This window comes from Meles meles, chromosome 6 (assembly GCF_922984935.1).
Source record: "Meles meles chromosome 6, mMelMel3.1 paternal haplotype, whole genome shotgun sequence".
Lineage (NCBI taxonomy): Eukaryota > Metazoa > Chordata > Mammalia > Carnivora > Mustelidae > Meles > Meles meles.
The window spans coordinates 136,220,982-136,238,818 of record NC_060071.1 but is presented as its reverse complement, the minus strand read 5'-3'; the positions used below and the strand labels follow the sequence as shown (position 1 = coordinate 136,238,818).

General features: G+C 57.5%; 1 protein-coding gene across 2 annotated transcripts; it reads right to left on the bottom strand.

Moving 5' to 3' along the window:
- Positions 1–154: 154 nt before the first annotated feature.
- On the bottom strand, positions 155–16,478 carry RPS6KL1 (ribosomal protein S6 kinase like 1). Of its 2 annotated transcripts, XM_046008095.1 has the most exons (11): positions 16,379–16,478; positions 14,673–14,960; positions 13,702–13,826; positions 12,766–12,858; positions 5,760–5,807; positions 5,247–5,379; positions 3,883–4,491; positions 3,409–3,498; positions 3,172–3,254; positions 1,929–2,024; positions 155–1,626 (listed from the first exon to the last, which is right to left on the bottom strand). In XM_046008095.1, the coding sequence occupies exons 2-11, from the start codon at positions 14,935–14,937 to the stop codon at positions 1,516–1,518; spliced, it is 1,653 nt and encodes a 550-aa protein (XP_045864051.1). In that variant the 5' UTR covers positions 14,938–14,960; positions 16,379–16,478; the 3' UTR covers positions 155–1,515. The 2 variants fall into 2 exon arrangements, with proteins under 2 accessions (XP_045864051.1, XP_045864052.1); XM_046008096.1 differs by lacking the exons at positions 155–1,626; positions 1,929–2,024 and adding an exon at positions 2,031–3,023.
- Positions 16,479–17,837: the final 1,359 nt, after the last annotated feature.

Genomic DNA, 17,837 nt, shown 5'->3' with positions numbered 1-17,837 from the left:
GGGCACAGGCTAGCATGCCCTTCACCATCAGCCCTGCCTCCTGCCTTCTAGTGGACCCCAAGCTCATGACTATCACGGAGCTTCTCTGAGGGAGCCTTCCACTCTCCTTCCAGCAGGGCTGCTCTGGTCGCATTCAGGAGGCAAGAACACCATAGGCAATGGCAGGCTTTATTGGGGGATGGGGTGGGGGAGGTATGGGCAAGCCCCAGGTAAAGCACCCGCAGTCTGTTTCCCCCAACGTGCCCTTTGCAGGAGCGGTCCCTACCCCTAGTTAGAGTTGGGCCTTCACAGCCAGACTGATGAAGTGTCTGGCGCCCCCTGGTGGTGGTGGTGAGACACGAAGGAAGAGGCTGGGGCAGAGGTCTGGTGAAATTTCCTTCTTAGGTGCCACACCCCAACGACAGGGCGAGCCCCGAGGCGAATCAGAGGGCCCCCAAACCTGGGAGGGGATTGTCTTTGAGGTAACTACTTACCCCGGTTCCTCAGGGACCAGAAACATTTTTGTTTCTGGCTAAAAGCTTAGGCAATCATTCCATGTGTTTTGTGAAGTCACAGTGGGCGGTGAATTGAATGGACCCTCAAGATGAAAATGCAAAATGGTAAATAGGACAAATGCCTGAGAAGCGCAGGGTACAAGCAGGGTACAAAGCGTGGTAGTGGCTCCAGCCTGGAGGCCCATGGGGCAGACTCCCCTTTCTACTCTGGTGGGCTAGCTGGGGAAGGGGGCTCTTTACTCTGTTTTCAAAATGACTAAGTGGCACTAAGTGACTCCCTCTCCCCTTATCCTTGTCCTCCTTTCCCTCTCCTGCCTGCCTTTGTTTTCCCATCTGAAAACACGAAGGTAGGGGGCATGGTCAGGGTGGGGAGTGGATCGTCCTGTCCCCCCACCTTGCCTCCTGTCCGCTGCAGCCACCTCCCTGCTTTCCCAGCCCCCCACCCCATGCAGGCAGAGCCTGGGAGCGGGAAGAGGCCCCCTAGGTGCACGGCTAACATGAGCAGGCTGTGCGGCCCTGGTCTGGGTCCACTGAGCCAGTGGACTGTATCCTCAGATGAGTCTCCAGAGATGTCCTACATGGGGCACAGGGCAGCTGCTGAGTCACGAGAGCTTCCAGTCCACTCAGCAGGTGGTCAGGAGCTCAGAGCTCAGGCTGCGGAAGGCACCTGTAGCCTGGAAGGTCTGCGGTCAAGGGACAGAGAGCTGTTGACTGGTAGGTGGAGAGCAGATGGGCGGAGGGGTGCGAGCTGCCCAGGCGGGTGAGCTCTCCTTGTCCCTCCCCCTCAGCAGTGACCAGAAAGGGTCTCCAGAGCTGGCTAGAGGCTGCCCAGGCCCTTCTGGGCAGTGGTGATGGTTACAACAACGCCCAAGAGAGGTGCTGAGCGGTGGGGAGGGGGGGCAGCTGCCCTGCCTTCTTCGCCCAAGGGTCACTGATGAGATGGGCCCGCTCTGGGCGACAGGCAGAGGGGAGAGAAGATCCGGACTAGTCCAGCAGCTTCCATGACCCACTCTGGTCCCTCTTACCCCCCCAGTTTGCTCCACTGGGTACTGCTGAAAAAGGGGTGTGCCTTGAGCCTGTCTACACCGCCACCTCCAGCGCCCAGGCGTCGGGCAGGATCGAACTGCAGCAGCTGTGGGAAAAGCCCAGGGGGCTTGATGGGCCTTCCCAGCCCCTTCCCTGAGGCCTGGGCTGACCTAGGGCAGGAGGCAGGGTGGGGGTCCTAGCCACCACTCCTGGCCCACGGAACCCCCAGTGGCACCTAGGGGACACGTGTTGTTGGGATACCAGCATATGCAGATTTGTTGTCCCATCCCCCCCCCTGCACCCGCATCAGACGGCAGCCCGTGGGGCTGCTGTTGGTGCCAGGGCTGTGCCCTCCCAGCACCTGCCCTCCCACCCAGCGGCTGCTGCCTCTGGGCCCCCATAGCTCACCTCAGTCAGGAGGGAGGCCGCAGGGCGGCTGAGCCACTCGGGCAGCTGGAGCTGTGTGTGGGGCTGGATTCCTGAGGGGTGGCTCTGCGACAGGGCCTGGGAGACACAGGGAGGGGGGCAACCCCAGCAATGTCTGTCCGCACCGGCGGCAGCCAGGCTTTACTCCCCCTGAGTCCCGGCCCATGGGGATGAGGAGGAGGGTGGTGTTCTGCTTCGGAGCTACTACCTGCCGGGTGGCGGAAGATGCCTGACATCCCTTGTCCGTAATTTCCACCACAACCCTCAAGATAAGTTCTAGGACCTTCATTTTAAAGTCAAGAAGCAGGCTCAGGGAGGTAAAGGGACTTATGCTGAGTTCAGGATTTGAACCCAGGGCTCCCTGGCTCCAAGCCTGCCAGAAGCATCAATCTTGGGTTGCATTCAGGGCAGGCACCGTCAGGAACAATACCGGAACTTGTCTCCTTCCGGAAAGAAAATCTCCACAGCAGGCCATGAATGCCACTGTCAGGGCCAAGGCAGGAGCTCCCTGTGTTCCAGAACCCTGCAGTGCTGGAGCACGGAGAGGACTTTCGGGGGTCAGGCAGAGCTGCAAGACGCAACCAGGAGGAAGGCCAGGAGCCCTGGGCTAGAGAGGCGGTGGGAGGGGAGGGGAGAGAACCCCACCCTTGGGGCTCTCAGACTCTATAGCAGACACACTTCATCCGCTCCTGTCATTTCCTGCTCAGCTGTAGTCTGGCCTTTCCTTTGCTGCTTGGCTGAACCAGCCCCCGCGTGACGCTGTGCTCACGGAGGAGCACAGAGGCAGAGGCCGCTGTCCTTCAGCCAAAACTGGACCTTACAGCCCAGACGGATGTGGGTCGGGGGAAAGATGCCGTGGCCTTCCAAGGATGAAGGGTTGTGTCCAATCCCAGCCTCCCTCCAGAACACCCAGGTGTTCTCCGGAAACCTTCCCTGACTATCCCAACTCAACTCTCATTTACCTAAGTTGACGAGACAGTCTCACCAGCTCTAGCTGCTAGGGTGGCAGGTGCGCTCGGTGTGCCCATGACCTGGGCGGGGGAGGCTTTCCAGGGCTCTCAGGGCCTGTGGGGGTAGCTACGGGGGATGGGGAGGGGGAACAGCCAGGTCTTGGAAAACCAGGTAGCCTCAGCCCCGACCCTGGCTGGCTGGACCAAGCTGAGCCCATCCTGCAGTCGGGGACACCACCCCCCCCCAGGGTCCCACCCCCTGCCCAGCTACTCACAGTTCCCGTCAGCATTTCATAGAGCAGAGACCCGAAGCTCCACCAGTCACAGGCTTCCGTCAGCTCAGAAATTCCCCCCACCTCTGTGGCAATAAGAACACACGTGTCCCAGCCTCACCCAACAGGGCTGGTCTCTCTACCCCTCCTCCCCAGACACGGCCCCTTCCCTCTGCAGTGCTCAGCCCCACGGCTCCACCCACAGAGCAGCCAAGACCTCAGCCCCTCCTCCCCTCTTGCCTGGGGCGCTGTAGAGATTGTCCACGGCCTCCCTGCAGTAGTGGGGCTCCACCTCGGACCACTGGCCAAAATACGTGAGCCGGACGTGACCTTCTCAGCCAGCGTGCGTAGGGAGGACAAAGGGGAACAAAACTTGTGTTTAGTCGTCCTGGAGCAGGTGGCATGGGGAAGGGGACTCCAGGGCTTCCCCTGACAGGCCCAAAGCAGGAGCGAGTGGCTGCACTGGGCAGAACCTCCTGAGGTCCCCTAAGGCCCAGGGACAGCCGGTATTCCTAGGAGCCACTGCCCGGGACTCAGGCTCAACCTTGGCCAACTAGACTAGGCGGGGTCCCGTATGAAGAGGCTGGGGGAGGCAGGGGGAAGCAGGGGAAGCAGACCGCCCCAGAGGTCCCTGGGACTTTGAGGACCTCTCCTCCTCAGTCTGGGGGTGGGGTGAGGACAACCTGATCCCTCCTCCCTGGCCTGGGCACCTACCTGCCTGGTCCAAGAGCAGGTTCCGGGGGTTGAGGTCTCGGCACAGCACCCCCTGCTGGTGCAGCGCCTCCAGGGCCAGCAGGGTCTCCGCCGCCCACTGCTTCACCTGCTCCTCCTTCACTCTCCAGGCGCCCCAGCCGGACCCTGGGCCGGCCCTAGCCGCTAAGGGGCGGCTCGGACTCCTGCCTCGGCCACAGGCCCCCAGCACCCGGATGGCCCCCTGATGAACCCAAGGGAGCCCCCAAGAGGGCCTCACGTCCGAGCTCTGGCCAGGTCGCCGCCTGGCTTGGAGGTGCAGGCGGCCACCTGGGGCCTTCGGAAAGTCCGAGGGGCAGGAAGTATGGGTCTTGGCGGAGGGGTCGCCCTCAGCCTCGTTCTGGGGCGTGACGGGTGGGGCCTCCCTGGCTGGGGGAAGTCTCCGGGAAGTCCGTGGAGGCTCCAGAAGGATTCTGTCCTGCAGGCGGGTGGGTTCCCCGGGGAGCAGTGCTGGGGTCTGGAGGCCGAGGGGTGGGGTGAGCGGAGCCTTCATCCTCTCTGGGCTGGAGCCAGATCTGCCCCCGGACTGTTGGGGCTGCTCCTGGGAGAGCAGGTGCGACCAGAGAGTGCCTCCTGCGCCGTGCAGAGGAGCAGTGAGCATGGGGACAAGGGAGAAGAAAAGCATGGACCCCAGGTCCCCAACTCCTGCCTCCCCTCTATCCACCACGGTCCTCACCTGCGCCCCTCCCTCACCAGCCCGGAATGCCCTCTGTTCTCCCTCTGACTTGCCCAGAGGGGACCTGGCATCACAAGCTGGTGCAAAATTGGCGCGTAACCCCAAGGGAACTGTGAAATCTTGTTCCTACCCTTGGTTTGTATGGTAGGTTCACCCGTGCTCAAAATATTATAATTTTTACTTTTTAGGGAGAACAGTAGGATGAAATTTAACCAAGTTGAAGAAGGCCAGGCATGGCCCTGCAGTGACTCTATGTCATGGCCCAAGGATATGTCTCTCATTTAAAAAAGCAAAACAAATAAACCACTGTACTAGGGGTGAGGGGTTCCATGGCCCCACTGCTGTCCTCACTACCTCAGGCACCACTGTCCCATGTGGCCACTCCGGAGATTGGGCATCGACTAGAAAAATGAAAAGAGCCCAAACTGGAGGAAATGGGGACACAGGGGACATCTGCATCAATGCCCTCTCCCAGCCCAGGACATGAAATTCCTCCTCAAGATGTCCCCTGCTCCAACCGGGTCCAGCCGTCCTCCCCCAGGAAACCTGGGTCCGCTGCTCGGCGCTGTGCCTCTAGCGCGTTACCCCCTCCCCGTGCTTGGCGTTTCACGGGGATGAAAGAGGCCATGCCACAGCCCTGAGGTCCCCTCACCTGGCACGTGCTCCAGCTGCAGGAAGATGGAGTCCTCACTCACGAAGTAGCGAAGCAGCTTGGTCATGTAGGGGACACCATGCGGGATGATGGTCAGTCGCTCCCGGTTCGCCACAGGACACCTGGACAGGCTCTGGGGAGAGGGCAGGAGGGTCAGCGCGGCCCAGACCAGACGGAGCCCTGCAAGGGGACGTCCTAGCCTGGCTTTAGGGGTGAACAAGTGATGGAGGTTAGAAGCCACCCCGGGGAGCAACCGCCTCCCTCCAGTTCCTGACCCGGCCCTCACCCCTGCTCCCACCACGGAATCCAGGCCCTCCACCCTCCAGAACAGGGAAGAGACAGTACATGTGTCTGTCTGGGAGGCAGGGGACATGCTCGGCTTTTAGATTTGGAGAGAGCCTGGTCTCCAGATACTGGTTCTGGGCAGGAGGCTCCTCAGAGGGGTAAGCGTTTCCAAGAGCGGTGAGAAGCCCCAGAGGGAATGCAGGATGGCAGGGGCTAAGTGGCACCTGCCTTTACCACGAAGGTCCCTCCGGTCACTGGGTCCTGGACCAGCTGCACCTGCCAAGGTCCAGGAGGCACCAGTCAAGGCACAGGCTAATTCCTGGGGCTCCAGGGCCCAAGTCCCAGCCCCCCATTTCCTCCACCAAGGCCAACTCACTCCCAGGCAGGGAGGAGGGCAGGCTGTAGTGGGGTAGAGTGTGCTCCTGGCCCCCCACTGAGCTGACATCAACCCTGCCCGGCTCACCCCCCCTTCGTTAGACCTGTGGCATTAGCTCTGGTGCCCGCCCTCCGGTCAGGCTGGGAGCCGGATCACAGGCTCTAACTTCCTATCTCCCCACTCGGCTAGGAGCAATGTGAAGGCAGTGACTCCCCTGCCCAGCTCCGTATTCCCAGAGTCCTGCACGATGCAGGGAGCCCCCTCACCTGGGTGTGGTGCGTCGTCCCTCCTGCGGGGTTTGAGGGTGTCCTGACTGGGCAGGACCTCAGAGCCAGTCACCTGTTCTGATCTGTGACAGGTGAAGCAGCTAAGGCTCTGAGAGTGTGGCCCAAGGTCACTCATAGGCTGGGCCGTGCCTGGGAACACACAGGCTTGGCATGCTCGTTTGGGATCCTTCCCCTGCCTGCCCCTCCTTTTTTTAAATAGTCTTTCTCTCTGGAGGCATCTTTGGAGAACAGCCCCCTTCTCCTGTTGGCTTTTGGTCTGAGGCAGCAATATGCCAATGGCTGGGTCAGGGCCTTGTCTGGAGTTGGCTCCTTGACTCGTCTCTGTGGTGGGCAGGGGTGGACTCCAGCCACAGGAGCGAGCAGGAGCATGCCGGGACAGAAGGATGAAGATCTGGCTGGGTGAGGGGCATGTGGGGGCAAGCCCAGCACCCTGATGGTGTGCCTCCTTGGCGGGCTGCTTGCCCTGGAGGCACCCCCCCTTGGTGGCAGGTGGGCCTCCCGTCCCCCCGAAGCCAGGCCACTGGGCAGTCACAAAGTCTGCATCCTAGGATTGGGGTGGGAAAGGGGCGCTGGGTTTAAATCCTGGGCAAGTGAATTGATTTTCTCATCCACCAAACAGGAATTACAAATGCCCACCTTCCCTCATTACTGGTTTGTTGAAGCCATAAGTAGAAAGACCCTTTGTCAACCCACAGAATGGGAGAAGATATTCACAAATACACCACAGACAAAGGGCTGATACCCAAGATCTATGAAGAACTCCTCAAACTCAACACACACAAAACAGATAATCACGTTAAAAAATGGGCAGAAGACATGAACAGACACTTCGCCAATGAAGACATACAAATGACTAGCAGACACATGAAAAAATGTTCATCATCACTAGCCATCAGGGAGATTCAAATCAAACCCACATTGAGATACCACCTTATACCAGTCAGAATGGCAAAGATTAACAAGACAGGAAACAACAAGTGTTGGAGAGGATGTGGAGAAAGGGGAACCCTCTTACACTGCTGGTGGGAATGCAAGTTGGTGCAGCCACTTTGGAGAACAGTGTGGAGATTCCTCAAGACTTTAAAAATAGAGCTTCCCTATGACCCTGCAATTGCACTGCTGGGTATTTACCCCAAAGATACAGATGTAGTGAAAAGAAGAGCCATCTGTACCCCAATGTTTATAGCAGCAACGGCCACAATCACCAAACTGTGGAAAGAACCAAGCTGCCCTTCAATGGACGAATGGATAAGGAAGATGTGGTCCATATACACGATGGAGTATTATGCCTCCATCAGAAAGGATGAATACCCAACTTTTGTGTCAACATGGACGGGACAGGAGGAGATTATGCTGAGTGAAATAAGTCAAGCAGAGAGAGTCAAGTATCATATGGTCTCACTTATTTGTGGAACATAGGAATAGCATGGAGAACATTAGGAGAAGGAAAGGAAAAATGAATTGGGGGGAAATCAGAGGGAGAGACAAGGCACGAGAGACTGTGGACTCTGAGAAATAAACTGAGGGCTTTGGAGGGGAGGGGGGTGGAGGGACGGGTGAGCCTGCTGGTGGGTATTAAGGAGGGCGCAGATTGCATGGAGCACTGGGTGTGGTGCATAAACAATGAATCCTGAAACACTGCATCAAAAACTAATGATGTACCGTATGGTAACTAACACAATTAAAAAAAAAAAAAAGGCCCTTTGTGGGCACCTGGGTGGCTCGATCAGTTAAGAGTCTGCCTTCAGCTCGGGTCATGATCCCAGAGTCCTGGGATCGAGCCCCACATCGGGCTCTCTGCTCTGCAGGGAGCCTGCTTCCTCCTTTCTCTCTGCCTGCCTCTCTGCCTAGTTGTGATTTCTCTCTGTCAAATAAATTAAAAAAAAAAAAAAAAAAAAAAGGCCCTTTGTGGGCACCTGGGTGGCTCAATCAGTTAGGTGTCTGCCCTCGGCTCAGGTCATGATCCCCGGCTCCCAGGGTTGAGTCCCGCGTCAGGCTCCCCCTGCTTCTCCCTCTCCCTCAGCCTGCTACTCCCCCTGCTAATGTTCTCTCTCATTCTCTTTCTGTCAAATAAATAAATAAAATCCTTAAAAAAAAATAAAGTCCCTTTGTTCCTATAAAGGCCAGGAGAAGGCCAGTTACCACACTGGCCACACAAACTGCCTCTCTGAACCTTGTTCAACTGCAAAATGGGGTCATGGCGGTACCTCCCTTAGGTCAGTAGGGGGAACGTCTTCCAGCAGACAAGTCTAACGGTGGCCTGCCCCTGCCTCGCCACACATGCCCTCCCTCAATAATCTGTAGTGACTGTTCCTAACATTGTCGTGGGGATGCCCCGTGCCGGTTACAGAGCACTGACCCTGCACTAAATGCTTTCTATCGATTACTTAATTTTAGCTCCACAGCCCTACAAGGTGTCATTAGTGACCCATTCTATTGATGAAGTTCAGGTTCAGAGAGATTATGTTACCTAGAGTCCCACTGCTAAAAAGGAGGTAGAGGCAGGATCTGAATGCAGACAGGGCTGATCCCAGAGCCCTGGGGACCTGACTGCAAGGTGGGGCACAGCCAGGTGACCATGGCACCTGCCCTCCCCTCGCCGCCTGAGCAGCTCCCCAGTCAGGGCCCTTCCTGAGGCAGCAGCGAGGCCTGCCTTCTGACCACTAGAGGGCTCTCCTCCAACAGCTGGAGATGGAACCCAGCCTCGTCCCAGCTCCTTGACCAAATTTGGGCAACGTTTGAAAAAGAAAGAAAGAAAATTCTGGGGTCATTTAGGAGAATTGAGTTTCCCACAAATACTGACACCCTGGATAATTCCCCGCTATCCCTTGCCAAATGGGATTCCCTACCACCTTGTCCTGGCCAAGGTCCTCTCAGAGAGAGTCCAAAAAACCAGTGGTGAAGGCTGGGGAAACCAGATTTAAAACTTGATCAGTGTGCTGGAACAAGTGTGTTTAATTATATATATATACACACAAATATACATATGTGTATATATATATATATATATATTAAATACACACACGCATGCATACACACAGACCCCTATCTATTTAGAAAGAATGAGACCAAAACATTAATAGCAATTATCTTAGAGCTAGATAGGATGGCGTGGAATAGATATATTGTTTTAAATTCCTCTCTCTTTTGTATATGAAGAGCAGAGGGGCATTTTCCCCTTAAAGTAAGCAAACAAAAAAATCCTTCTCTTTTGCTCAGTGCTATGGGGGACAGAGCACTAGCTATTCACTTGACCTTATGAACCTCCACTTCATTCTCTATAATACAGACAATTATTAAGCATCTGCTTTCGGCTCAGGTCATGATCCAGGGGTCTGGAATCGAGCCCACATTGGTTTTCCGGCTCAGCGGGGAGCCTGCTTGGGTCCCTCCTCCCATCCCTGCATGTGCTCGCTCTAATAAATAAATCTTGGGGGAAAAAATGCAGCACGGTCCAATAGAGCATGAAAGAAACGTATATCTGCATTGTCCAATACAGAAACCACTAACTATGAAAAACTATCAAGCCCTTGAAATGTGGTTGGTGTGAATGAAAATATTCAATTTTAACTAATTTTCACTTCAATAGATGTGGCTAATGACTGGGTGCACGGGGCTGCACAGTCTAGTGCTCTCTCCCTGGGGCAACTGGAGGGTTTAATGCAACAGTTTTGCAAATGACAATGTGCCTTACTCATGTCAGATGAGTGTTGCTTTTTGGAAGGTAGAAGGTAGTTCTGGGCACCCCTTTTTCACCTTTTCATAAAGGGATTTTCTTTTTTTTTAAAGATACCCACTGAGATCTTGGGACGCTGAACAATGAAAGCTTCAGTGAAACACAGCAACCCTTTCTTTGAAAATGCCCGAAGTATCAAAATCCCAGGCGGTTTCTCTCTCATGGAGCAACCAAGTCCAGAAGTTTCCAACAGATTCTCTGACTTCACGGCCCACAGGCGCCTGGGACGGGAACCAAGGGGGCAGGGCAGGGACAGGAGCAAACCCGAGGACCAGTGTCCCATTAAAACCAGCAGCCCCCCCCCCCCCAGACCCCTTTCTGCCACATGAGAATGTGAGCCAGCATTTCCAGATCTTCCAATTTTGCAGGAGAAGCAGGCTATCTGGACTTCTATGTGAAACCTGCCAATTTCCAAATGTTGGTAAGGAAGGATAATTTTTAAAAACACCCCTGTGTTTGAGCCAAAAAAACAAGAAGTGACTTAGATGGCCTTTTTCTTCCCCATGCCTGGCTCCTACATGAGGCTCAGCAAACACGTGGTGATATCTCTCAGGCCCCCCATGCTCCCTGAGAGCAAACCCCTGGGTATTCTAGCCAGGGACCTATCCAGTCCCTACCCGCCCCCTTCCAACCCCTCACAGTTCCCAGCAACACCCTCCCCCTGCCAGTACCTCCTTAGCCCCTAGGCATCCCTCTCCAGCCCAGTCCACCTAACAAACCCGCACGGGTGAGGGGGGAACTCCAGGCTTCCTGAGCAGGCCCTTGGCCCCGCCCTGCACCCCTCCCCGCGCCCTGCACCCCTCCCCCCGCCGGGGTCTGCTGGCCTGTGCTGCCCCCTCCTGCCAGGAACTGCCCCTGCAGCACATTCAGGCCTGGCGGCAGGGATCTGGGGCGGGGGGGTGGGGGGGAGGCTAACTTCTCTCCTAATTTGGGGACCGTGGTGTTCCTGACTTGGAAATGCCCCTGGAAAGGGAAGCAGGACCTCAGGAGGAGGTGAGCTGGGTGCCCCAGAAAGGGTAAGAGTAAAGAAAGAAAGACAATCTCAAAACAGAATGGTTGGGCTTGGCCTTAATGTGTGCTTTCCATACGCACAGGCCTCAGAATATTGGATTCTGAAAATGCTTTGCATATGCGTGTCCCGGGGTCAGACAGATTCGGGGAAATTCTATCACAGGCCTCCTTCTCGGAAACGCACCGTATACATTTGCATCCCCAAAGCTCGGCAAACTCCGATAATTAAAAAAACAAAGTCAGGTCACTGTAACTCCCTGTAACCCACTGTGGCTGGACCTGGAAGCCCCCCTGTCCAAACCGCCAGTCGGTTCGGCGGGATCCCACGTGAGGAAAAGGTGGCGGCTGTCTCCTCCCGGCGGGTCTGCGGGAGCCGCCGCGTTTGGCCGGGGCCGCACAGCCCAGTGGGTGCCGTTGGAGGGAAGGCAGATGGAAGCCGGCCGGCCCTTGGCTGACAGACTGGGGCCCGTTCCAGAGACCCAGGGAAGCAGCTGGAGCGCGGCTGGGGGACGGGAAGCCTGCACGCCTACCCGCCCGCCCTTGTCGCTAGCATTTAGAACCATCAAACACGTATCAAATGTTTCTGCGTGTGCCAGGCCTTTCCCAAAAATTATTTCATTTTAGTTCCCACATGCCCCCTTGCGGGGGAGGATTCTTACCCGGCGTACAGATGAGGAAACCAACGGGGAGGTGAAGGGGTTTGCTGCGGCCACACTGGGCATGCAGCAGGCGTCCTCTATGGGCTCCCAGGCCCGGCAAAATCCCCCACTGCGTGTTTAAGTTACAGACTGCCTGGGCTCAGCCCTGGAAATTCTGACTCCACGGGCCCGGGGTGCAGCCCAGGCATCTCTTTTTAGGAAGCTCCCCCAGGTGGTTCCCAATGAACAGCCAGTTTGAGAACCATGAGAACAACTACTCAGGTGTGGCCTGGGTTGGGGCAGACGGCAACCGAGTACTGGCCCAGGCCTCATCTGACCCAGCTGTCTGGGCTTCTGGTTCTCCTGCTCTGATGAGTGTCCCACGTTTAGGTCAGAATGTGGGCTCCTATCCCCCTGCCTGCCCCACTGGAGGGGAAAGGGCCTCAGGCGGGGTCAGGATGAGGGTGTGGGTGCCCCCAGGGAATGGGCAGAGCTGTGGAGGCCCATCAGGGCGCCGGGACCCTCTGCAGGACAGGCTTTAGGAGAGGAGTGTACAATTCCACCGCAGGAACTCCTCAACCATACCTGGGCAGGGGGGACCTCCAACAGGCCCGCAGCTCTGGGGTGCAGAGGGAGAGTGGATGGGGGCCTATGGGGAAGCAGAAGGGGAGTGAGGGGGTGCCTGGGTGGCTCAGTGGGTTAAAGGCTCTGCCTTCGGCTCAGGTCATGATCCCAGGGTCCTGGGATCGAGCCCTGCATCGGGCTCTCTGCTCCGCGGGGAGCCTGCTTCCTCCTCTCTCTCTGCCTGCCTCTCTGCCTAGTTGTGATTTCTCTCTGTCAAATAAATAAAATAAAATAAAAAAAGAAGGGGAGTGAGCGGGGCAGTGTGTGCTGGCCCGGGGCCCTGGGCACTGCCCCACTGGCTTCTATCTTGAATCTCTGAGGGAGTGGCTCTCTGAGCTCCAAGCCATGGAAAAGGGGCTGTTTGCCTCTTCTGCTCCCCTTTTCCTCTCCAGGACCCGACTGATGTGTGCTGGGGGGAGAGAAGGGTGGGGAGCCCTGGACACAGCTGCTCGCCTCCTCTAGGCCCCGCTGAGCCCTTGCCAGCCCCTTCTCCCCACCCACCACCCCCGTCTGCCTGTGCCATCTCCTTCAGCACCAAAAGCGGGGCCGTCAGCTCACTCACCTTCTCGATGACCCCGACCACCCTGCAGCCCCTCAGCTGTTCCAGGGCAGAGCTCAGTGTGCGGATGGGCCGGAGCCTCAGCGTGCTGAAGCCCTGTAGAGGTGGGGGACAGACCCCAGACTCAGGGCCCAGCCTTCCTCAGGCACGGCTTCCTTGCCAGGCCCTCCTCCCGGTGTCAGGACAGTAGGGGGCACTAGGGGGCAGACCTGAGGTCCCTGGAGCCCAGGCCTCACAGGGAGGCAGAAGCTGGTCCTGACTGGCAATGGGCCCACCTGGGTCTGGGTGGCCACACCGCCCTCTACACTCACCCCCGCCCCCCACCAACCCCCCTCCGAGGCCCAGGGAGTCCTTAGGCTTCAGATCCCGTCTTGAAAGCCCCACCCCCAGGAGGCAGCCGCTCCCAGGGGTGGGAAAAAACCCCAGGCCCATGTGGGTCTCAGGGAGCATGGCATGTGGCCCAGGCACCTGCTTTGGCGGAAAGCAGCCTAATAAGATGCAGAAGAGAAAACACATTTCCAACACTGTGCTGCATTTCTCGAGAAACTCCGAGTGTAAGTGGACCCACGTGGTTCAAACCCATTCAAGGGTCAGCTGTGCTCCCTGAAGCCATTCAGACTTCACCAGTCGGGGAAACTTCGAGTGTGTACACATGGAGCTTGTGTACGAGCCATGCGCGAGAGTCTGGAGGGGTGTGTGTGTGTGTGTGTACCCTGTGCGGGGGTGAGACTGGCCAGGAGATGATTCACTAAGTGTTTGAAGATGAAGGAACGAGCTGGGTGTGGGAGATGGAGGGAGCCAGCAGGGTAGCAGGGGGACAGTCCTGTCCCTGGCACGCAGCCCAGGACAGGAGGTGACAGCCTTCTGGCCTGTGGGGAGGCGGGGCTCAGCTCTCTCCCCCCCAGAGCCCCTAGGCCTTTGGGGAGCTGGTCTCCTCACCGTGCCAGGGCTGGCTCCCCCACCCAGGGTCCTCTGCAGGTGGCCGGTGAAGATCTCCTCGGCCCGCCGCAGGTACTTGGTGATTTTCAGCTTCACAGCCTCACGTCGCTCCTTGTTGGGGTCGACTGTGGGGTAAGGGGGTCACCAGGATCCACCCTGGCCCCAGAGGGCTGGGGTTCCCACTCCCACCGCCTGCCCTCTGCTCTCCAGCAGAGAGGGCGCCTGCTTCCGAGGCTGGTCTGCAGACCGTGCCCCGACACGGCCCAGCCCTCCTCTGGGTGGGAGACACACCCTGGGGGAAGGAGCAGAGTGGGGATTTCCGTGTCTGTTTCCTGAGAAGGAGACAGAAGCTCCCAGAAAACACCCCTCTGCCATCTCTGACACCCAGTGTGAAACGGCCGGAGTGGGGCCCGGGACTGGAAGAGGAACGAATTCACTGGGCAGTCGGAAGCCCCGGCGCTGGGGGGCTCTGTGGCAGGGGGTGGGACGTGTGAAGCAGGGCCTGACTCCTACTGACACCTACCCCCGACCCCCACTGCCCTCAGGGGGCACCTGGCCTCAGGACTGGCCTCTCCCCTGGAGAGACAGTGCCTCACTTTGCCCTGAACAGGCAGCTCTCTCTCTCTCTCTTTCTCGGGAGCCCCAACTGTTCAAACCTCAGCTCTGCCAATGAGAGCTATGGAAACTGAAGCAAGTAATTTAACTGCCTGGTGCCTCAGTTTTCACATCTGGAAAATAGGAATAAAAGTAATTCCTCTATACGACGTCAACAGCGCATAGAGTTATTCCCATTACTGGGAGGGAAGCCCTTAGACCAGGGTCTGGCATATAGGAACCGCTCACACAGGCCAGCTATTAGTACCATCCTTCCCAGAGGCCCCGCTCACTCAGCACAGACGGACAGAGGACAGGCTGAGCCCCAAGCTGACCCTTCTACAGCGGCTCCGGCCCCTGGCCGGTCCGGCCCTCACCGTGCACACCGCGCAGCAGCACGTCCACGCCGTTCTGGTAGTGGTTGAAGGCAGCCTCGTAGTCCTCACTGACATCACGTTCCAGGGCCAGCCGTATCTGCGTGGCGGCGTCCACCAGGTAGTCACGCTTTGTCATGTCAGGGGCCCCAGGAGCCACCAGGTTGCGAATCTGCTCCAGGTACACGCGGGCCTGAGACCGAGCTCGAGAGCAAGGCTCGGGCTCCAGGCCAGGTCCCGGGGGGCACTCGCAGGCCACCAGACTCATGGTTGCAGCCCTGTGCTGGTGACCTGAAATGAACAGACGCCCCAGGGAGGCCACGGCTGGGAACAACACCCCCATCCATACCCTGCTTTCCTCCGCTGGAGACTGGGAGACTAATGTTCACCTCCAGGGGTTGGAGGGATCAGAGCTGGTGCAGGGAACATCCCTTTACTGGGCAGACCTTTTCTAAATGGTGATAATAGAATAATAACATGCTCGGGGCTCCTCCTTTCAATTCAAATTCAGATCAACAAGTATTTCGTGAGCACTGGAGAGAGCTGAGGATATCTGTGATCCAGAACGTCCTTCCTGGGGTCTCACAGAGAAACTGGTGTCTCGCACATGGTAAACATATGTTGACCACATGCCAAGGCTGTTCCTCACACTATTCCCTCCATCCTGCGTGTTCTCCTGGTCATACTCCTCCTGCAGGAATCTCATTTATCCTTCAGGGTTCAGTTCAGTGGCACCTTCCTGAACAGGAGAGTTGCCCGGCTTTATTTCTATTTCCTTTGGTGCCAAGGTCAGCAAGTGAGGACCTCCCCAGAGAGCCTGGCAGAGCGTTAGGCACAAGGCCTGGCCTTAAACCTGTGGGCAGATGAACTGATGGAGGGACAGACTCTGGATGGAGGTGGAGGAAGGAGGGCAGGGCCAACCCTGCCCCAGGGAGGCAGCGGCACTACCCTCTCGGCTGGCTGAGTAAACCAGGAGGCCACATGGCCTCCAAGGACCTGACAGCAGCTGCTCCCCAAGCCATGTGACACAGGTGGCCAAAGGGAGAAGAGCAGTGGCTTCAGGAAAGGAAGGGGCTCTGAGAGCGGCCAGCAGAGCTGCCTCCCCCACCCCACCCCACCCCAGCCTCAGTGGCACCTGTGTTCTCTCAGACCCCATTGAGAAAGGCAGGGCCTGAACTTCCAAGACTAGGCCGCCTCTGCCTCTGTGGAGAAAGGGAATCGATAGAGCAGGATGGAGAATGGGGCGGGGAGGGAAACCCACATCCCCCAGCGAGCGGGGAGCTGAACCCTGGCCAGGATGCGGCCAGGGGATGCAGGGAAGGATGGAGGGAGGGACGGAGGGATGCTGGCCAGGGGATGGAGGGAAGGACGGAGGGATGCCGCACCCTTCTTGTTCCGCCCAGCGCCCCGGGGACCAGCAGCTCTGAGGCCTGTGTTGGGGTGGGGGGGAGGTGGGGGTGCCAAGGCCGAGGGGCTGGGCTGCTCGAGTCAGGCCCCCGGGCCACCCCGCGGGGCTCGGTCTCGCGGGACAGTGCTGCGGGGCGGCGCCTGGACACGGGAAGCGGAGGGCCCAGCCAGCGAGTCCCCGCACGCAAGGTGCGCCACCCCGCGGGGGCAGGACAGAGAAAAGCGTGCTGGGGGCGTGAGAGCAGGGGACGCCCTCGCCTGGAGGACCGGGGCCCGGAGGAGGGGCCGGGCAAACCCCGTACCTGCCCGAGCCAGGAGCTCGGTCCGCGCGGCCGGATCAACCCCTGCCGCCACTGCCCCTTCACTCGTGAGGGAAACCGTGCGGCACCCGCGCTGCCTTGCGCCCTCCGGCCGGGTGCGGGGGTCTGGCCGGGTGCGGCCTGCCCATTGGCTGCGGATGAGCTCATCCCCCGGCGTTAGAATAAACCGCCAATCAGCACCCGACTCCGTTTCTGCGCCTCTTAAAGCCCCAGCATCCACGGAGCCGCACCTGGAGGGGAGGAGGGAGTAGGGTGGGCGGGAGGGAGTTGGTGTCCATAATCACCCAGGGGGGGCGGGAGAGCCTGCTTCAGAAATCTAAGCCAACTAGGGGTGCAGGGATGGTTCAGTCGGTTGAGCTGGGACTCTTGGTTTCAGCTCAGGTCATGTGCTCATGGTTCTGATCAAGCTCTGGGAGGGCCCCATGCTCTGCGAGGAGTCTGCTTGAGAGTCTCTCTCTCCTTCTCCCCCTCCCTATTCTCTCTGTCTCTCTCTCAAAATAAATAAATTTTAAAAAGAAAGAAAGAAAGAAATCTAGGCCGACTAGAGAACCTGCATGCCACTTCCGGGACTTTTCTCACTATTTCATTCGTTCATTCAACTATTTAATACTTTCGTACTGAGACATGACATAGTCATGCAGTCATGCAGGAGGAAGGAGATGCTGAGACCCAGCGCTGGAACAGATAGCCTCTGCTCACTTCTTCAGGGGTTTACAGTCTAGCCAGGGATCTAGGGATTAAGGAACTACAGAATACAGTTGATATTTCATTCCAGTTGTGATCAGATCTGAGAGGAGCACCGCAGGGCCTATGAGACAACAAGGGGAATGAGCTGGTCTGGGGGTCAGAAGGCTTTCGGGAGAAAGTGATAACCGAAGTGGGCACACAGCCCTCACTAGCACCCCAATGCTGCACTCACGCTGTCCTTAGTGCACTGTGTCTTCCCTAGATACATTAACATAAGTCCCCTTTCCTAAAACCCAATGCCTCCTCCACTATCCTCACTCGCAGCCAGAGACATCCTTCCTTCTTCCCTTGAAAACACGGGAGCTCTCTTCTTCTGTTGGCTATCTGCCTGCCAGCCAGGTCTGCATCCACACAGTGCCTGCCCACCTCTTCCCACAGATGACCTGTCTGTGACCCATCAAAGGCCAGACTTCCACTTGGGATCAGCCCTATCCCATCACCTGCTCAAGGAAATTTCTCCAGCAATTCTCCCCTCTCTGTCCTACATTATTACTTTTTGACTCCCACTGGATTGTTCTCATCTGATACAAGCACAATGCTGATTCTCCCATTTTAAAAGCATAGCAAGAAAACAAAACAAAACAAAATCACTCTTGGCCTCCCTTCTCCCACTATCTACCACCCTAGGTTTGTAGCAAAGCTCCTTGAAAGAGAGGTCTATGCTCACCGTCTTCAATTTCTCTTCTCCTCTTCT